Source organism: Pleurodeles waltl, chromosome 3_1 (assembly GCF_031143425.1).
Source record: "Pleurodeles waltl isolate 20211129_DDA chromosome 3_1, aPleWal1.hap1.20221129, whole genome shotgun sequence".
NCBI lineage: Eukaryota > Metazoa > Chordata > Amphibia > Caudata > Salamandridae > Pleurodeles > Pleurodeles waltl.
Window position 1 is genome coordinate 1,723,040,196 of NC_090440.1, and position 22,370 is coordinate 1,723,062,565.

At 43.9% G+C, this 22,370-nt stretch overlaps 1 protein-coding gene across 1 annotated transcript in view; it reads left to right on the top strand.

Annotated features, from left to right (window-relative positions):
• Positions 1–21,740, top strand: part of BARD1 (BRCA1 associated RING domain 1) — a 454,311-nt gene extending 432,571 nt beyond the window's left edge. The window contains exons 10-11 of the mRNA XM_069225636.1: positions 18,312–18,409; positions 19,695–21,740. Coding sequence (XP_069081737.1) covers positions 18,312–18,409; positions 19,695–20,036 — 440 coding nt within the window. The 3' untranslated portion in view covers positions 20,037–21,740. The remainder of the gene's footprint in view (positions 1–18,311; positions 18,410–19,694) is intronic.
• The last annotated feature ends 630 nt before the right edge of the window (positions 21,741–22,370 follow it).

The following is a 22,370-nucleotide window of genomic DNA, read 5'->3' on the forward strand; positions in this document are numbered from 1 at the left end:
GAACCACTGACTGGGTCTAGGAGGACTCCTGTATGTGTGGACCATGTGGTCTTAATAAAATATCTCCTTTGGAAGAGATGGGTTAGTGGCCCTCTGCAGTGAGTAGAAATTAGTTGATTAGCAAACAAGCACACCTTGCCTCCACACGGTGCTGAGAGGGCAGGAAAATATGACCTTTAACCAATGCAGCTCTTTTGGATGCCGGTTGGCGGGGCTTGAAATAACCAATGACCTCTGACTAACTCTACCTTCGACAGACAAACTCTCCTCGCCCCAAGCCAAGGTAGATCCCAAATTCCTCCTGGAGTCCTATGTAAATATGGGTGATTTGAGTGACTTGGGCTTCACTACTTCTCTGTTTTGCTTGACACAGTTCAGTTGCAGTGTTACATTAAATCCAAATTTCATAAGGTTCTAATAGAGGGCCAAGCATCCATCCAGGTCCTCGTCCACCCAAAGACTTGCCCACCCTTCACCAGTCTAGCGCTGCTGTCCCATCCCTCCAACAAGCTCCCCCTAGCATTATCATCCACTGGTATCCAGAATCTCGCAGGCAGTGTATTAGAAATGGGGTCTTTGTTTGGCAATCCGGTTACCCCGTCCAAACAAGGTCCCTCTCTCTAGTCAAGGAAAGGAGAAACATACCCGGTTAACCCCTGGCTCACCCCCTTGGTAGCTTGGCATGAACAAAAAGGCTTATCCCAGAGACAATGTGTAAAGTATTTGTACCAACACACACAGTTATACAATGGAAACACTACAAAATGACTCACCACCAGTTTAGAGAAATAGCCAATATTTATCTGAACAAAACGCCAAAAATCCAACACACACAAGCAAAGTTTGAATTTTTAAAAGACTAAACTTCAATATAGCGCTTAGAAACACAAATACTTTGAATTGGTGATATTACGGTGTTGTGACGGAGTTGTTCCCAACAATCTGATGCTAATGGTGCTGGTCACGGAGTCACACGGACCCGGAGGTACAGTACCTTGTGAAACTGAGGAAACAAGCCAGTGCACGGAGTCGGGGATCATGGCGTAGTTGGATCCAATGTGGCATCGGTTCTGGTGCTGCGGAGCGAAGGCATCACAAAGAGGCGTCAGGTCCTTGCTGTGGAACAGTGGAGGTGAGGTGGCGTTGGTTCAAAATGCTTGATCCACGCACTTCCCGCGGGCTCGATATCTGGCGGTCACAGCTTGGTGTGACAAAGTCTGGTGTTACAGATGTTGGGGACACAGCACTTAGGGACTCATGGAGTCATGGACTTCGGCTGGGCTGCTGTGGCGTTGGGCCTGCGGGGTCGTCACACTCCAACAAGGACCACGGCTTCATGTGCAGGCGGCATCATGTAATCTGGTAGCGGCATCAGTCCGGGGTCATCCGAAGTCGGTACACTTGTTTTTTCTTGGTTTTCCACCAACTCCTCCTTTCAAGGGCCCAGAGACTGGATAGGGCACCACTTGGCAGGGCAAAGTCTCAGCATTGAGTCCAGGTGCTGTCAGAGGAAGTCTCTGATGGCCCTGAGAGTTCAGGACAGGGGGCAAGCTCAGCCCAAGCCCTTGGAGATACCTCTCAAGCAGGAATATACCAAAGTCCAGCCTTTGTCCCCCTTCACAGGCAAAATAGCCCAACAAAGCACAGTCACAGGCAGGGGCAGCACTTCTCCTGGCTGAGGATCCTCTTGATTCCTTGAAGGGATCTTGAAGTAAGCTAAAGTTTGAGGTTTTGAGTCCAGTCCTTGTACCCCTTTTTGCCTTTGAAGTTGCTCAACTTCAAAGAAAAGTCTCTGTTGTTTACAGGATCCTGCCTTTCCCAGGCCTGGCCCCAGACACACACTAGGGGGTTGGAAACTGCACTGTGTGAGGGCAGGCACAGCCCATTCAGGTGTAAGTGACCACTCCTCCCTCCACTCTAGCCCAGATGGCTCATCAGGATATGTAGGGTACACCCCAGCTTCCTTTGTGTCACTGTCTAGAGGAGATTCACAAGTTGCCCAACTGTCAGTTTGACCCAGACAGAGAATCAACAAACAAGCAGAGTCACAGAATGGCTAAAGCAAGAAAATGCCCACTTTCTAAAAGTGGCGGTTTCAAACTAACAATCTAAAAACTGACTTCACTTGAAGATGTATTTTTAAATTGTGAGTTCAGAGACCTCAACCTCCATACTTCGATCTGCTCTTAAAGGGAAACTGCACTTTAAGGATATTTAAAGGGAGCCCCCATGTCAACCTATGAGAGAGAAAGGCCTTGCAACAGTGAAAACCGAATTTGGCAGTATTTCACTGTTAGGACATGTAAAACACATCAGTACATGTCCCACCTTTAACATACGCTGCACCCTGCCCCTGGGGCTACCTAGGGCCTACCTTAGGGGTGCCTGACATGTAGTAAAAGCCAAGGTTTAGGCTTGGCAAGTGGGTACACCTGCCAAGTCGAATTGGCAGTTTAAAACTGCACACACAAACACTGCAGTGGCAGGTCTGCGTCATGTTTATAGGCCAACTTATGTGGGAGGCACAATCAGCGCTGCAGGCCCACTAGTAGCATTTGATTTACAGGCCCTGGGCACCTCTAGTGGAATTTACTAGGGGCTTACTAGTAAATCAGATATGCCAAATATGGAAAATCCAATTTCAGATAGGAAGCACTTGCACTTTAGCACTGGTCAGCAGTGGTAAATTGCCCAGAGTAACAAAAACAGCAAAAACAGAGTCCAGCACACAGCACCAACCTGGGAAGTAGAGGAAAAATGTTAGGGTTGACCACACCAAGGATGCCAGGTCTAACACAGTGAGAAGCCAAAACAAGTCTACAATCAACAGAGGACCCCTAGATTTTCAATTCAACTCCCTCAACCTCTAGTGCAGATCCAAGTGAGCAAGCCAGACTCCCCTGATCTAAATTGGCCTTAAGGCCGCACAACCTTCCTCATACAACTGCTCCCAGGGAGACCCCTTCTTCCCAGGTGACACAAAGTTGAAGGTAGATAATGTCAGCAACACCTCTATCTCTGCAACATTTGACAACCCCTTGCTCCTTTACCACCTGCTAAAGATATGAGGCCCACACCAAGTATCAAAAGAGCTGGCATATGGCCTCTTATTGTAGCGACCATTATCAAGATAAAAATAGAGGCTGTGCTGGGAATGCCAGGCTAAAATAAAATGAAATGAGGGAGACCCCATTGCTACCCCACAGTGCTCCTGAGTACAAAAACACTGTAGTAAGAGTCCCACCCTTAGTATTGCAGTGAGTCACCCACTCCTTCCCTCCCCTACATCCAGCTTCCCAAATACAGAATTCCATAACTGTCACTACCCAGTGCATCCTCTATCCACCACCAGTCATACTTCAATGTAGTAGGACAAGACTTCTAAAAGAGCATGCCTCTCCACCGACCTAGAAAGACTTATGTACTGCCATCCACCACCTCTATGTGGTGTTGGGCATTATACCCTCCTTCTCTGGTTAGGGAATAGCATTGCAAGGGAAAATACTTCACTGGCCAAATTCCACAGGACTTGAATGGAAAGGGGTCACTCAATCATCCATCACTTGCACCCCACGCACACACACACACTTCCCCACTTGCCTCTCTTGATGCAGTGTGCCCAGCAAGGATAACAAAAGTCTTAAAAAAACAAAATGGACACATCCACCGCTCCACAGGCTTAAACCATGGGAGGTTCTGACAGCGAACCACCCAGGTCTTCCAGGTAGCACATTTGAGAACCTCAGGTGTAATAAGGATTGTCACAAAAAGTCTGTATGTCTTTTGGAAGTGTATCTGGATTTTAAGTCCTCGGCCCTCACAATTTTCCTGCCTGCCATAATGACTGATTCACTTTGATTGTGATTAAGAGCCTGATTTAGATATTGGCAGATGGGTTACTCCATCACAATGGTGACGGATATCCTGCTTGCTGAAATTTAAATCCCATTGTTTCCTACGGGATTGAGATTTTGGTGAGTGGAATATCTGTCACCGTTGTGAGTGTGTAGCCTGTCCGCCAATATCTAAATCAGACCCTAAGTGGGCGAGATGCAACAGACAACTGAAAGTGCAGGACACAGAGTAAAATGTGGGATGCTCATCGCGTAGAGGTGCAAAATATATTTATTTCTGTGTTCTCCATGTGTAGGCGTCATGGGTGAGGGCCAGTTAAGTGCTGTGATAGTGCTGCATCAAGTGAGACTTGACTGCTAGAATGGAATGTACGAAGGGCTTTGATAGGTACCAAAGTCTGGGCATAGTTAGAGGTGTTGCTAGGATGGAGGATGGATATTTTGAAAGCAGAAGCTCTTGGTCGTGCCAAAGTTCTGACTCATAGTCTTAGGCCAAAAACTTTTCTGGAATTGTGTAAAAAAATGATGTTAGGTGTCTGAAGTTAGGATTTTAATGGTGCTCCATGACATAGTAACACTGGGGGATGGTTGTTTAGAGACAAGGGAAAGCTCAGGGTTATAAATCATTGTGAATGGAATGCACGTGGGTTAGAAGTTGAAATGGGATATACTGTGCTGCCACAAAGTGCGTGGGAAAGTGGGAAGACGCAAAGGGAGTCCGAAGACACACGGCAAAAGCACCCGAAATTATATTAAAGCTTGGACGCAAATTAGAGTTTAGAAATAAAACTAAATAAAAAGACAATATGCAATCGGGACTTTAACCTCTAAACAGGATTTGCTGCCGTTTGCATTTCAATTCAGACCCGGTTGTTCGAGTGACGAATGACTGTGTTAAAAAAAAAAGAGAATTAAAAGTGTTCAGTCTAAAAGTAAGAGTTAAACTAGGACAGAGTGGTGTCACCGGTTCCCCTGAAAAGTGGTGAATGTTAAAAACGTCACGCATGTTGTGGTTCAGTATGATGGGCATGGCCTTTTAATTGGAGTGTGCTTTATGACCTAGCAGTTTTTTTGCCACTGACAAGAGAAGGTGCAGTGGTGCAGATCTTTCTTCCTCTGCGTTTGATACCTAGCAGGAGTAGCTTCTCATTAGTTCGCTCCCTGCATGTTTGTGCAGTTAAAACTCGGAATATAGCAGTTATGTCTGCAAATTACATTTTAAGGAAAGTAAATGATTTCATAAAAACCTCTATGGCTGTAAAAGTGTCCTCCGTGTGAGTGATCTTCCCATTTCCTGTTTTAATATATTTAATAAAGTCTAACTTCGTTGCTTTTTATCTGGTTCCTCCCCGCAGTTAGAGACTTGTGGGCTGAACTGAGGCTCATCAGGATGTAAGTGGTACTTTTGTATTGTTTAGTTCCATACCCTGCAATTTCATTTTTTTTTTGTACAATATAAACGCCATTTGGCACTGCAGCCTTCAAAGACAAATTACAGAAAAGGTATGTTTGAATCATTCAAAGTGGCTGTGGCAGGGTGTACATTGCTCAGGATGTACTCTTGACTTGCATTCCTCTTTACTCCATACAATATTATACTTCCAATTTTCCTAATCCCAATTACATTCCTTTTGCTAAGAATATTTTGTTCGGTTTATTTCTTTCGGATTGTTCCAGCAGTGATGGAGCGCACAAGCACTCTGATGTGTTGTAATCTATCTGTGGGCTTTTAACCACTCCCATTGCACATCCATACTATCACTCGTTCATGGGCTTGCCTTAAAAAAATCCTTTGTTATCACTGGTAAATGCTTTACGTTTGTCCCTCCTTGGGGCAATTTTGTTACCGCCTTGGCCATCGACCCTGTTACATGGATATTTGCACGTTTGCTGATATGTTTGACTGCGAGCAAACTTATTTTCCTTTTGTGTCTCTCCTTCGCGCTCATGCTCATAGCGGCCGTGGTGCTTTGAATTAGCTTGCTTATGTCAACTGTTTTACTTTTCATTTTCAATTTATGTGGCAAGAAAAGTCCAGCTAGGAATTTACAATGCTAATAGCTCTAACTTGAGCAAACACAAGACCCATAGCATTGCAAATGCTTGTTTTGGATGTTTGTGGGTCTGTTTTATAAGCTAGCGAGCTGGTAATTATGATCTAGCTTGATTGCACAACTTTCGCCAGATAATCAAGTGATCATCACTGGAGAATTGCTTTGGCTCTGCCCTAATTTTGGGAGCAAGGAGTGCATGTTTTGATTGCACAGAGGTTTTGTGCCTCTGCATAAAATTTATTGCCCTCTAGAACCTGTGATCATTTTGTTTATTTATCCAGTTACTTAACCTTGAACTTCCAGGGACACACAGGATATTGGAATGCTATGCAAAGTGTCTGAGATAATGAGCTAATTAATACTGTTTTTATCTGGCAGTAGCCCAGGTGAGATGAGGGCAGTTATTAACCTACATAGATTTTTAGGTCTGGCTTGACAGTGCAGCTGTCACCTGAGCTTTAACCTACACCAATATTACTCTACAGTTCTTTTCTTTGACACAAATACATATCTGTTCCCATGCTATTTGCTTCTAATGCTTCTTCATATTACTTTCAAGCCAGACTTATTGACATTATCAACACAAGTTAATGTTGATTTCCCTGATATTACCACAAACATTGCCTGCAACAATTAGAAATGCATGCAGCCTTCCATACCACTCAAACTCCTAAACAGTGTCTCTCTTTTCAAGTTCAATACTGCCTCCATTTGCAAATGTGGGGGACACTGTTTTAGCTATCTGATTAACTAATTGGGGGTAACTTTTATTTTGGTGACCAGGCCTATTTTCTGTCCCAGTCCAACCACGGTGGTCGGCATTGTAGCGGTTCCTGGGCTCTCAACTTCATGCCACTGAATTTATTCAGAGATTATGGGTTCTTCAGGGTGCATTTCGTGCATTTCCCTCGGTTATACCCCACTACCACAACTCCTGCTGCTTGCAGTGTAACATGACGCCACAGAGTGCACCCCACCTCAGTATGGTCTCTGGAAGTGTCCTTTTCGAACTACCTCGTTGGATGTAGGCTGCTGATTTGTTTCAGGGTGTGACTTTTAACTTTGATCTACAGAGATATGTTAACAGTTCTCAAAGACAGTTACCCTGTGTCGAGGGTCATGTCTAATTATGTACTTGTGGGTTCAGACACCCACCTCCTATTGTCGAGACTGGGAGCTGGCATTCAGCCATGCCTCATTCACCCTCTGAAGTACATGACTGCTCCCTGTTCTTTAAGCTGTGGATCTGAAAGAATTGCTTTGCCTTCAGTGACTGTCTATGCAAGCCCCCACCATTAATTTTTTTCTCAACTATGTTTAGCTGTTTCTCACACTTTACAGTCCTCTTTATCGCTGCCACGTACCTTACACATTGTGTCACTGACTGTCTACAGCAGTGGAACCATATAACTTTTATGCCTTCTATTTGGGTAACAGTTTTCCGGTGTCTACATATGTTCTATGTGCTGTCAACAGTTCACATTCAAACAAATTCCTTTCCAAGGGGCTTAGGACGGCTAGGGTCTACTGGGCCCTGTTCAGGATGGTTTGGTCTTTTGTCACTGGTGTCCTGGAATATGTCGCACTATGGTTGTGCAAACTGGACCTGCAACTGTTTCTGCAGTTGAGTCTCAGGGTAGTGAGGGTAAGCAGCCACACGTTTCTAAGGCACAAGCCTAGAACTTTACAGTCAACCAGTGGACACAATAACATAATGTCCATCCCAGTGCTTATCTTTCATAATAAAAAAAGTACTTTGATCACATAGCAGAACTGAATACTACACAGTTCAATTTTAATTGCAATTACAGGGTTGTATTCTGATTAGGATCTCACCTAGTGCTGTACCTTTCTTGTCCCCTTTTGGTGCATTTTCTTCACTCTGGTGATTCTTGTGATTATAGTCCCCCGTATACTAAAGGACCCAACCTACTTGGAGTCCTGAGCAGTTTGGCCAAGTACCCCTTTATTTATTTACAGAATGTGTAAAGTGCAAAACCCATCCCGAGGGGATATCATAGTGCTGAAATCACTGAGAGCTTGAATGTCAAAGACGGGGTAATACAGGGATAATAGGGATCAATCTGGAAAAGTCAAGTTTTAAAAACATTTCTGAAGGTAATTTGGTCATCTGTAAGGCTTATCTCCAGGGGCAGTGAGTTCCAGTGGGCTGCTGCTAAATAGGAAAAGGAGTGACCCGCTGTCCTAACGGTTTTTGATACTTATTGCTTTGGCTAGTGCTAGATTCTGGGATCTGAGATTGCTGAGATGTCTTGTAGAATTCTAGTATAGAACGGATCTGGTAAAGAATTTTAAAATTTGCTCTTTTGCGCATGGTCAGCCAGTGAAGAGTTTTTAAACAGGCTGAGGCTGAACTAAATTTATCTTTCTTGCAAATGAGCCTGGCTGCTGCATTTCGGATTACCTGAAGGAGGGAGAATAAATAATCTGCCGTGCCTACACAAAGTGCACTCTTGTGGTTCAATCGACTCGTAACCAGGGCCAGGACTATTGTTCTGTGCAAATTCACGGGAATCCAGCAGAAACGTTTTCTCAAGAGTTTGAGTATTCCAAAGCATTTATTGTATATAGCATTGACTTGTTGTTGCATGGATAAGGAGTAGTCGATCAGAACTTGCTACTTTCTTAGGCTCGTGGGATGAGCCTAGGGTAGCTGGTCACCAAGAGAGAGGAGTCACAAATCTGCTGAGCTCTGTCAAAAAGCAGTATTTCTGTCTTTTCATCATTCACTTTTAAGCAATGTGCGCTCATCCAACTTGACACCTCCATTAGACATCTAATAAGATTTTCCCTGGTTTTCTGGTGTCTGACTCCTATTGAAATTATCAGCTGGGTGTCATCTGTGTAGGAACAGATTTCAAATCCCCATTTCCCGACAATGTTCGCAATGGATGAGACATACACATTGAAGGGTATGGGGCTCAAGGAGGAGCCCTGAGGGACTCCACATTTGGATGTTTAGGGAGATTACCTAAATGTGTCCAACTGCACTGACTGAGTTCTATTACGCAAGAAGGAGCTAAACCATTTTAGGGATTTGGAGTGACTAGCCTTTCTAGAACTTTCAACATATAGGGAAGCAATGAAATAGGTCAGTAATTTGATAGAATTGTAACATCTGTACCCGTTTTTCTGTTTTTTGGGGAAAATTGATGCTTGCTTCCAGTCATCAGGATATTCTGTGGTAGACAGAGATAGATGCAAAATTTGCATAAAAAAATGGCTCAATATCGAAGCGAAATGAACAAAGATAAAATGGGGGCAGGGATCTAACTGGGATCCAGACTTAACTGTCAATATCATTTTTTCTACTTGTTCTACAGAGCAGAATGCACAATTTCCTACTTCAGCCCTATCTGCTGTTGGGGGGTTGAACTGATCCCAGGGTATCTCATCTAAATGGATATGCTTCTCCAAGGTTGTGTAAATACTGTCAATCTTATCAGTGAAGAAATAGCCTATTTCTTCACAGTGAATGGCAGAGGGAGTGCTTGCCTGTGACAGGCACGCTGGTTGAGAAAGTTATTTTACAATTTTAAAAAGGTTTTTGGAAGAACTGCTATTTTCTTTCAGTCTCTTGATAAAGTAATCCTTTTTGCCCGTTTTCAGTGCTTTGGGGTAGCTATTCATCTCTTGTTTAAATTTTGACGATAAATACTGCCTTTGGAGTGCCTCCAAGTCTTCTCTAGTGATTTGCACTTCTTTTATTTTTATTTTAACTCTGCCGCGTACCATTTCTCAGATGGTGAACTTTCCTGAGAGTTAACTGCTTTCAGAGGGGCACAGTTATTTAGGGAGTTAGTGATTGCAGAACAAACAAATTGGAATTCTCTCTGTTCATAGCCATTAACCATTTCAGTGACTTAAGATCTATTAGCATCACAACTTGGTGCCAAACAAGAAAGGATGGAACTTATGCAAGGCCCACACTATGGCACTCCTCCTCAGTAGCCACCCAGATATGTTTTCTGAGTAGTAACGTCCAACTAATAAAGAGTACCGGGAAGCTCTTGACCTTTGTCATCCAGTTGAGCTAACACAGCTCCAACTCTCTTGTCAGAGGCACCCCTCTGCACAATGAAAGGCTGACTATAGTCAGGGGTTTTCAGTCCAGGTGTAGTGCATAACACTTTCTTCAGTTCCTCAAATGCTTTCTGACATGCCTCAGTGTATATCATATTCCTGGGCTGCTACTTGGAAGTGAAAGCAGTCAATGGGGGCAACTATAGTTCCATAGTGTGCCATAAAGTTCCTTTAATACCTGGCAAATACTTTAAGGGCCCTCATTCCAGACTGGATAGTAGCACCTCCCACTCAATCACAGACTGAGCCTTGGCATCCAACGGGTGAATCTCCCTGCTACCCCCTCTTGCGCAGGGTAGATCACAAAGGACTGCCACATCTGACACTTGGTCACATTAATGATCAGTTCAACTTCTGTATCGTAGCCAACACCTGTCCTAGGTGTCTCAGGTGGTCCTGCCATGAATTGCTGAACACCGCAATGTTATCCAGATAGGCCACACACACAGAACTCTAACAGTCCTGCAAGGAAATTGTTCACCAGGGGCTGAAAAGTAGCAGGAGCATTCTTCAACTAAAAGGGCATCACCTTGAACTGATGTATCACCTCTGGCATAGAAAATGCAGTCTTCGCCTTGGCATCTGGTGCCAAAGCATTCTGCCAGTACCCAGTGGTCAGATCCAAGTTGCTCAAATACTTTGCAGCACCTAACCAATCCATAAGCTCATCCGCTCTTGGTATTGGATGTACATTCATCTTGGTTACCTCATTAGGGACACAGTAGTCCACCCAGAACTGCAAGTCAGTTGACCTTTCCTTTGGTAGTAGCACCACAGGACTAGACTGCAGACTACAATATCTCTCAATAACACACAGGTCCATCATTTTGTCAACTTCTGCCCTAATGCATTACTGAATCCTGTCAGACATTCTGTACATCCTACCTTTAATGGCAGACTTTTTCCTGTGTCTGCATAGAACCAGCGAGAAGAGATTGGAAAACTGTCCTAACACCTCTATATACTCTCTGCTTCTCTGACGTTAATGCAGGGGCTAGCTGATCCTCTTCTGCAGTTCTATCCCTCATGTCGCTGTGCAGCAAAGTAGGAAGAGGCTCACTGTCTTTCTCTACTTCCTTTGCCATAGCCATGACATTCACTATGTAGTCTTTCCAGAGCTAAAGTTTCAGCCCGTTGTAATGAACACCCTCTTGGTTTTCCTGTAGCACCTGTGTACACCAAGTAGTTAACCCCAGAAATCTTTGCAACTACCTTGTAAGGCCCACACAATTTATCCTCCAAAGTCGTCGGACAAAAAGCCTTTAGCACCAACACCTCCAGGCCATCGTGATACTCAGTTAGTATTGCTTTCTTGTTGTAACTCTCCTTCTTCAGCACTTGGTTGGCCTAAAGGTTTTCCTTGTCTCACTACTGTATTGTGCCATCAGTTTCCTGAGGCCAGTCACTTAGTCCACCACATTCTTCTTTGGAGACTCTGAGGTTTTTTCTCACCCTTCTCTGACTAAGGTGAGTGGCCGCTCCACTGGGGGTCCATAGAGATGCTCAACCCTACTCTCTTCTGTGGAATCGCTCAGGCAAACAAGAAGCATGCCAGGAGAGGTTTCCACTTCCTCCTGGCATGCTCCGGCAGAGTTCCTATCATGCTCTTCAGTGTCTTCATCAACCGTTCCAACAAACCATTGGTTTGTGGGAGGTAAGCCATAGAGAAGTATTATGCAACACCAGCTTGCTCCCACATCTCTCTCAGGTAAGAGGAGATGAAATTGGTTCCCCACTCAGAAATTGCCATTCTTGGAAATCAACCTAGAAAATATTTCTTGGGGAACTTGTTGTCACCTGTGCAGTCATGCTCCTCACAGGTACATCTTCTGAGTACCAGGTGGTACAATCCACCAGAACCAAGATATACTTGTTGCTGATTGTGAGAGGGGGTTCAAATGGACCAATTATTTCTATTCTTCCCACTCATACAGAACACCAATAACTGGTAGCAACATTAATTGTACCTTTGTCCTCCATCCTGTGTTACCACTTATCTGGCAAGCGGGACATGTTCTACAGAACCTCTCTGTGTCTCTGAACATCCCATGCCAGTCGAACAATGTGTCAAATCTTTGCTGGGTCTTTATAATGATTAAATGGCTTGCCAAGGGAACTTCATGGGCAAGTGACAACAAACAATTTCTGTGCACTAATGGAACCACTCACCTTTTGGTAGTTCCTCACTCGGCATTCAGCAGCTCACTATAAAGTAGGATATCCTACCATCCAACTTAGTGCTTCCAAACCACTCCTTTCCTGGGCTTTCTTCCAAAGTCCTACAAGCGTAGGGTAGTCTTCCTGTGCCTTGCAGAAATCTTCCCAGGTAGACCCTCCAGCAGCTAGCAAACCCTTCAGCTCTAGAATCAACCCACACTCCAGCACCCTAATCCTCTACTCACTCTGAAGCAGAAGCAATGATCTCCAGAGCCAATTCCTTCCCCGAGTCTGCCCATCATGCAAACTTCCTTGTTCTAGTCTTGGCAAATCAGGAATGATTACAGTCCCGCTCTGTGACTGATGTTCAGCCTGTCCTCTGGGAACAGAACTGATGTTATCAAAGCCATAAAAGCTTTCAGTCTTGGCCCCAAGCCAGGGGCAGTCAAGTCATTGGCCAAGAAACATCCACCACCTTTCTTTTCCCTTACCCCAACATCAACCATGGCCGCCTTTCCAGTGGGCTCAATTTCAACCCTGGAAAGTGGATACATCCTGCCCTCTCCACTGGCTATTAAACCTGTATCCTTGGTACCAGGAAGTATCTCCTCAGATTTCAGAAATACTTCCCCTCAACCATAGTGTGGAAGTCTAGTATCTCACCGCAGGAACTTTCCTCCCATTGATAACTAACTTCCTGCACAACCCCATCTTGTTAGGATGAATGTGTTTGAGAGCATCTGGGTCCATCTCCCAGATTCCATAACTTCTAGGATGAGCACAACAGGGCCCACTCGGGTCCCTTCACCTATGTGTAAAATGCTTGCTATCACTGGTGCTGATTAGTGAGAGTCTTTTGCCTGAAAATCCCTCTTGAAGTGCTACACCCTGTGGCACTTGGAGCAAGTCAATACCTTGGACCTGGTAGAACTTCCCTGTTCTCCCTTCTCATGATGCCTCTTCCTGGACACACCAGCACCAATCCAGGGGCAATCAAGTAATTGCTCAAGAGACTGATATCCAGCCTGTGCTCTGGTCAACAAAGCTGATGTTGTCGAAGCCATAAAAGCTTTCAGTCTTGGTACCAAGCCAGGGGCAATAAACTAATTGCCCAAGAGACATACACCACCTTTCTTTTCCCTTACCCCGACATCAACCATGACTGCCTTGCCAGTGGGCTCAGTCTCAACCCTGGCAAGCAGATACTCCATGCTCTCTCAACTGGCTATGAAACCTGTATCTTTGGTACCGGGGAGTGCCTCCTCTGGTTTCAGGTATACTTTCCCTCAACCATAGTGTGGAAGTCTCCAGTATCCCTCAAGGCAGGCACTTTCCTCTCATTGATACTAACTTCCTGCACAGACCCCATCTTGTTCGGATGAATGTGCTTGAGAACATCTTGGTCCATCTTCCAGATTTCATAGCTTCTAGGATGAGCTCACCGTGGTCCACTCTGGTCCCTTCACCAACATATAAAATGCTTGCTATCAAGGGTAATGTTTTACAAGGGGCTTTTGCCTGAAGATCCCTCTTGAATTGTTGCACCTGCGGCACTTCAAGCAAGTCAACACCTTGGACCTGTTAGGACTTCCTGTCCTCCCTTCTCATGATACACCTTCCCGGACACACCATTACCATTCCTTCTTCAAGTCACTTGGGAATTACCCTGGCCCTTATCCTCCAGTTTGGAACCAGTCTGTGGAGAGCTCTTCTCCCCCTTTGTCTTAGAACCATGCTGTTCTTGCCTTTTGTGAAATCTGTTAGCTAACCACTTGTCAGTGAACACTGCAAACCTCTTTAAATACCTTTGTCAAATCAGATAGGTGTTGCCTAAGTTGGATACAGCACTTTCTTTGAGTCACCATCTGTCACCACCAACAGGTCTAAGGGCTGAAAGTCCTTGGCCGCCATCCCTCTCACCCACTCATTTCAACCATGCAATACACCACAAATTCAAGTTTCAAACAGAACACTATCCACTCTCCCGAAGTACTGCAGCCTCTGAGGTTATTGAGCTGGGTTGAGCCTAAACCTTCTAATCAGAGCCTCCTTCATTTGATCATAGACTTTTCGGTCTGCCACAGACATTCTTTTAATGAAGGCTAGCTCTTCCAACAGCGTGCACCCCATTAAGGCAGCTGCCATGGACACCTCGTTCAAGGCCTGTGCCTTACAAGCAGCCCCAAAGCTTACAAACCATTCCAAGATGTCCTGATCTTCCACATACATATGCACAAGATCTCCTGGAACCTTTGCCACAACCTGGCCTAAAATGGATATAGCCACTTATCCCAGAAGAAGTTGACATTACTGCCATTCTAACTTTCCCTCTCTCAAGGCCTTTCCTTTTCTCTCTCCAGCGTTCTTACCTTTTCCTTTAGTTTCTCCTCCCACGCTCTGATTTTATCCTCCCTTTCTGTCTATTTCTTTTCTCTTTCAGGCAATTTGTCTTCCCACATCCATTTGTCTTGTTTCTCCTGCATACTTTTGTTCCAGGTGAGCTAGTCTTAGCATCTCCCTCTCAAACCCTCTGAACCTCTCCTCTTCCTCAGCGCTAGTATTCTGAAGATCCAGCTGCAAGCTCAGGGTCCTCTGCTAGATTCGACCCAGGACATTTCACAGGAGAGAGTCAGCAGATCACTGTCTGTCTTGAAACAGATTAAAACAGAAAAAAGAATCTCACTACAAATTCACAAAACACTGAACACTGCCACCACTGCTTTTCATGATGTAAACAAGGTTAGGACAGTGGTCCCTTCGCTACAATCCGGGCATGCTTGGGATGCCCCTGCAGGTCACGGGGCAGGACCTGGATGCCGCATTGCCAAGGGCAGGCCTAGGCCTCTGTCCACAATCAGTGGGGCTCTTCTGCCAGGGGTACAGGCCTGTTTATGGTGAATCCAACATTCCTATCCCAACAACTTCCTTTTGGAGCATCTAGTGTCCATGCAGAGTAAGGTGCCCTTCTGTGCACTATATGTTGGGTTTCATTTTTTGTAGAGGAGGTAAGGTCAATGCTTGAAAAACGAGCATGCTACTGAACATGCTGTCAGTGAGCTAGCCAATTCAGTGGCCTTTCCACTCAGATCAAGCCCTCATGCCCTCTTCCCCACTCTTGCATGGGGGTCACTCACCGCTCACTGGCTGCACAGGAGTGTGGGTAGCCCTGCGGTGTGTGAGTATACCTGTTTGCCCAGCTATTTTTGACTAACGTACCTGCCAATGTTTTTGTCCGAGGTTTGTGATGGTCCAGTAAAAGAACACCAAATGAACACCAAACTGCAAGAAGAAGATGATACTCAGGAACCGATTGTTCACTTGTTCTGACGATTGTGTTGCCCTGCTGCAAGCTTGACATGGAGTCATTATCTCTTAGGCACTGTAATGCTGACTTGTTGCACTAAGAGGCTGGGTATGTCTCACTCACTTTCTGTGCCCATAAGTAGAGAGGAGTGTTAGAAGTGGGTTGAGGGGAGGGTAAAGCCTGACTCCACTTAAATGAGGAGTAGAGCCTAGGTTTTCAGTGCTGCCTCTGTAACAGTTCCAGTATGACAATTTCTTTCTAGCTCCTCCCTCGCCGTTTAGCCTTATTTCCTTATTTCCTTTCAATGCAGGAGGAAGCTAAAACGGACAAGGCTTCAAATGTTGCACAAGAGTAAACTAAAGAAGCATGCCTCTCCTATGCCTGAAGTCTTTACATCACAGCACAGCCCTGTTCATCAGACCAAAAGCCCTCAAGTAGGCTCTGGAAATAAGGAAAAAAACACAGTCCTAGCCACTCATCTTGATGTATCTGCCTAACAAAAATCAGGCACTCAAAACTAGCTCATGTTTAGATAGAGGACAGCCTCTTGTGTTAATGGCAACTTACCTGAAGAGCAAAACATTGACAAGAAGATGATGTCTGGACTCCTAAAGCAAAAATATGTATTGGTTGGGATCTCTCACCCAGACAGACTAATGCCAACTGAAACGCTGTGAGCGAAGACCTACACTTGTGACGTGCCGAACAGTCACATTCCTTACTATTAGGCTATGCTCACAACCTCTCCAGACCAGTTTTTGATCTTAGAACCCAGCTGGCTGACCTGTGGCTAAAGACACCATTGCCATATATATTATTCCTTGCATCTTCCACTGCTATTCCTTACAAGGGCCAGATCCTCTGTTTGATGTCGCTAATTTAGTCGGGACAGCTTACTCAGCTTGGTCCAGACATGTATCCATCAGATACTCATTCCAATGCTAATCTTCATGTTTATAGTACCATACTTAAATATTTTTTGATCACACATTCTTGGTGTCACTGTTCACTAATCTCCTCAGTTTTTTTAGACATACAGGGGGTTATTACAACTTTGGAGGAGGTGTTAATCCGTCCCAAATGTGATGGATATACCACCAGCCGTATTACGAGTTCCATAGGATATAATGGACTCGTAATACGGCTGGTGGTATATCCGTCACTTTACTGTCACTTTTGGGACGGATTAACACCTTCTCCAAAGTTGTAATAACCCCCATAGTCTTTTCTTTGTTTTTTTTGGGGGGGAATTTTGAAAGGACATCTGATGGCTGATAGCTGGTTGTGAAATGCCCCTGCCTACACCTGACCTGCCACACTTTGACCTCACACCTCTGCCAGCGACTGTTTATTTCCGTTTTATTTATTTTTTGCAGTATTTTTCACTCCTTCAAATCCATGCAAGGTATCTACAGTAGTCTCCTTACACTGACCACCACAACTTCCTATGCTGCCACCCCTATTCACCCAAACCACATTGTCCCACTCCAATGCTCCACTTATCTGTCTGTTGCAATTCATAGTAGTTCGTCTCCCTCCTGTCCTCTCTCTCTGCTTGCCCGTGTCTCCGTGCCTCCGTGCCTCCTGCCTCCTTGCGTGCACTCAAGATGTTCAACCAAATAATAGAAAAGGAGGCAATATTAATAAGAAGTGGCAACCTTCGCAGGGAGATTTCCAAACACTCCCGTTGGGCGCTGTGTTACACTACTCCTTCCTCCTCCTGCAGCTTTTCGGTCTCCCAGCACCAATGCTGGAGACCGCCGACTCGCACTGACTCGCGCCTTGCGCCTTCTGTAGATGGAGAATTTCTTCTGAGGCATCTCCCAACCTCCCGATGGGTCTTGAAATGGGGGGTGGGGGGGCAGGGGTACCACCAGCCGCTCAGCCGTTCGGTTCAGTGCGGCGCGATCTTCCGTGCATCACGTCTGCCCGCCATTGCTGCTCCAGGCAAAAAACTCTTTAGTCACAGAGCATGACGGGAGCTCCACGTGACTTCCTAGGATCTTCTTCTATCCCTAGTGGATACTCAACACTCTTGCATATTCCTCACTGTCCTCCATCCTCTCTGGATGAGTCGGTCTGCTATATAATCTGACTCCAAGGAATGCTAACATGTTATATACTGTTATAGTCTCTGTCGGTGATGTGTTATCTGTTCCTCTCTGCACTTTGCTGGGGTGCTTTAAAAGTTTCAGAAACAGATGTCAGCTTGCAGGTTGTTGCCTATTATAAGCCCCGTTGTCATGTCCGGCAGGCCTAGTTGCAGCGGAAGCTCCATGTCGCAACCTGGTGGTGCTGGAGAGTTACTGCTGGGGAAGAAAGTTTTATAAACCTGTCTTATACCTGGGGAAGTTATTCTTAAATTGAGGATTCTGTAGAAAGAATGTACATCCACCAGAAATATTGCTACAAAAAGTAAGTAACTTTAACTTTAGAGAAGGCGGTTGTTGTAGGTGACAGCTGGGTAGCAATCCAGTTTAGCCTCTTTGGTGGTTAATCATGGTCTGTTTGGAGTCCTGTCTTCAGAAGTGGATGGAGGGCAAGTCTGCGCACATGCTTATCAAATCTGTGTATGAACACCTGTCACCAGCAGGGACGTTATGTCTGTCTTTTATGGGCAGTGTCACTGAATATTTTGTGCAGCTTCTTTGCCTTAATTTAGCATCAACTTTTAACTTACGCTAGTAGTTGTGGTCCATCTTCTATTTTTCCATCCCTCTGCAACCCGCACACAGTTAATCTGCGGCATCAGTCTCATCAAATATGCCTTTGAAACTTTTCTGATATTTGGCACTAGATGTTTCTGTTCTTCACGAACTTTCATCATCATAATTTCAGGGGTTCACGCCTGTCTACAAAGCAGATTAAGAGAACAAGAGGAGCCCTATGAAATACCTGGTGGCCCCATAAGAGGTCGACTCAACAAGGAACATCTGGTAGGTTGTCTTTACCTCTGCACGTGTATAGTGGTTGTTAAAAAAAAAAAAAAAGACTGCATTGCTCCTTGGTACTGAAAAATGAGATTTATAGACAAGACAATGCTGTTTTTTTCTTATGCTTATTTCTTTATCTTTATTTGCTTTTAGTAACTCATGGTTTTCAGTGGAGTTTTTACATTATCCTTTTTAAAAAAACATTAAGACCCAAGGTCCTCTTAATTCTAAAACACTAGCTTTTTCTACGCTTTCGTAAAAAAAAAAAAAAAAAAAACTCTTGGTTCTCAGTAGAGTGACACCACATATGACTTTGCAGTGGTACTTATTTCAAATTTCCGTTTTTTTCAAATGTTCTCTATCAGACTGAATATTTAAGCTATGTTGATTGTTGAATCTGGTATTTTTACATTTTTAATTCATGCCGTTACTTGAAGATAATTTTAGATTTTCTGTCTTCAGTGGTTTAATTGTGCAAGTTGCCTGGACAAAAATAAAAGTATGTTTTATTGGTTGTTGTAAGTGCTTCTTTCAATTTTAACTTTAGCTATTAAAAACTCTAAGGCTCCATATTCCAATTAATCTTAATATTTGACCAGTCACAGGGTATTTATTAGACCGAATATTAAAATATGCTTCTGAATACACCCTTACTTTTTACTTATCTAATTGTTAGTCATGCCATGGTATTGATAAAGGGTGCTTGGAGCTGGTTAAGGTTAGGGCCAAAACTGAAAAGTTGAATTGTGCCATTATTTACTTTTTAAAATAAATCACTGAATAGCAACATTTGTGTGAATGGTAGACCAGCAGTTTTTAACTGCCAGTGTGATGGCTTGTGACCAGGATGTTACTAAGCTTACGTGTTGCATTGATGTTTTCAGTAGTCACGCAGTGTCAGGCTTTTAATCAGATCATTGTTTCCTGATGCAGAATATTCTGTAATATCATACAGTATGCCCCCCACTATTAAACTGCGGATGTGGCACCTTGAAATAGAGTTTGGAGTATGCAGATTACCGTATTAGAGGCAGACTTTATAGTCAATGGTTATGTTAGAAAGAAGGCAAGGTAACAGGATTGAGGGCGTAAATTGACAAATTACATTAATTTAAGGTCAGAGGAAGACTTTGACCAGTGACCTGTATTTACGTCAGTGGCATCTAACCTCATATCAGTGCCTAAGTGTGAATCATTTATTTGTCGTCATAATGTATTGAATTTTTCTCTTACCTGTATTTTATCAACTCTGTCTTGACAAACGTTTTGTGCTTTTTATGTTAAATAGCTGCCCAACTTGCTTGATGGCTGCTACTTCTTCTTTCTCGGATGGTTTAAGACCCACTGCAAGGAAGACCTGATGGAGCTGGTGAAGGCAGCTGGCGGACAGGTTCTGGCACGGCAACCAAAGCCAGACAGTGATGTAACTCAGACCGTCAACACAGTTGCCTATCATGCAGAAGCCAGCTCGGACCAGAGCTTTTGCACCCAGTACATTATCTACGACAAGTCCACCAACTATTGCCCAACACGCGTCCGGCAGGGAAAAGTCTGGACAGCACCTTCCAGCTGGCTTGTAGATTGTATCACTTCCTTTCGGCTGCTTCCAGTGCCTAGTGATAACGTTTAAATTAGAACATGGTGTAGTTGGACAGAGATTGACAGTTCTGTAACCTACCAAGATAGCTTCCATACTGAACATATTTTCCTGCATACAGTGGTATTGTTAGAGAAAGTAAAACATTTGTAAAGATGACATGCTGACTAGGTTGATTCTCACCCCAGCTGGATTAATAATACCTAGGTTGTGGCCCACGTGGAGGCCCCTGCAGGGTAGGAGAGTCATTGGCGATTAATTTCTGATGATAACCGTTCTACTTACAGCTGGATTTGCCTCCTGGAATCCGTGCTGTGGTGTTTACCAGCTAAGCCGATTGCAAATTAAACCTATCCTGCACAGTAATGCCTCTTGATAACTACTGAGTTGAGGACACCTCAAACGTGCTACCCTGAACACTACTACCATTTATAAGCTTCAGTTGATTTGTCAAACAAAGACATTTTTAAAGATTTCTTTCCCTTGTGGATACCGAAAGTATATGTCAGAAGTGCATTACTTGGCTAGGCTCAGTGTTCAAATTATGCAGGCTTTCTAAAAAAAAAAAGGCAGGGCAATAGTGATTGTCCTGCGTAAGTCATTGGCTGTCACTTGCTAATTTTCATAGCCAAGTTGTGCTATATGTTTGATCATTACTAGGCATGGGGTGAGAGAATTATTATTTTTCAGATGTTTGCCTGTCAAGTATGACTTCATTTGTCTTTTACTTGATAATCATGATTAGGATTTAAAGTAATGTACTGTTGGTCCTTGGCAATTCATGGAGCAGGTTAGTCTGAGAGACTTAATTGTGTCACAGTGAAGATCACAGGATCTGTTTTACTACTGGAGAACAAGGAAATTGTTCCCTTCGGAGGCTTTAATGGACAGCCACCCTTTGATACTAGTACAGCTCCTTCTTTCATAATGCCAACAAATGGACTTTCCTAGATGGCCACCATCACTTCAACCTTTCATTGAAAGAGAGAGTAAGGTGTTTATGGAGCTAAGGATTTCCTGTAGGAAGAGATTATTGAACTTTACATAGGCAACCACTGCAGAACAGTCAAAAATAATTTTTCATTGCTTATAATGTTTCGCCGCTGGCTGTACAGAGAAACCTGAAAATCACAGATGCAGAATTTGCTTCCCTGCCTTTGGGTCTTAACTGAAGGCAAGGGGAAAACCCACGTCTATGGTATGTTTTTTTTTTTTGTTAACAGCTTATCATAGGCCTAGCCCAGCAACTACCAGTTTTTATCCCGAGGCGTATGCCACCACAGAAAATATAGTGGGCCAGATTCGCAGGGAGGTGGCAGTTAAAGAAAGAGGTCAGTTGCCAAGGGCATACAAATAAAAAAAAAAATCTATGTTTCTGTAGCTTAAATAAAACGAGAACTACTGCAGGGAATGTGCTGGTAAGGACATTTGGGTCAGGAAGTGGATAAATTAACGTCCTACTCATCCCTGACATAAAGGGTAATATGTACACATTTTCTGTTATCTCTTGATGCATCTCTTTGTCTGCTAACATCCTCCAGCCAGAAAGTGAACTTTTCTAAATTCTTATGCTTTTTTTTTTTACTGTTGCTAAAGAAGTGCATGTTTTTCAGGCTTATGCAATTGAAACATGTTTTCAATAAATTTACGTATTTGCGTTTTTATGTACTGTAAGTCTCCCACTTAAATGTCTTGTGTTTGTCTCAAAATTGTATTAAAATGGTTGTTGCTATTGAATTCTTCTTCTATTGGTGTAACTTTTTTGCCTTCAGTGGTTGATTAGAAAGAAAGAGGTAATAGATGAAAACGTTTGGTGATTTTAAGGCTCATCTGTTACGGGTGCAAATTCATGATCAAGGGTGGACATTTCATTTGTAGGGACCTGGGTGGTTTAGTCTATCATTGCTAGAGTAAACTCACTTCTCAGATGCTGGTAAAGGCAGTAAACCAAAGTCTAACTTGTAGTTGCCCGCAGGTAAGTCTAACCTTCCAGACGTTACTATTCCATGGTTTCTGGCTGAATGTTTGACTGTGTTGACTCGGGTATAAGCAGAGATGTTTTAAGGCATGGGCAAACTGGGCAATTGATCAAGACTCCCACCTTCCTGGGAGCCCCATGAGAAAGAGCAATTTCTCTCTATTTCACATTTGTCTATTTTACTATTTCAACCTCTGTTCCTCTTTTCTGTCTACCGCTACATCTGACATTGAAGCTCTGTTTACGTATTCTATTCTATTCCACTCACAGGTTTTTATTGAACACATGGCTACCTGGAGCTGGCTTCCCAGCACTAAGTGAAGTTAGCTTGTGTACTGAGCGTTTAGGCAAACAAATGAGTTTTAAGTTGTTTTCAGAAGCGAAGTAGG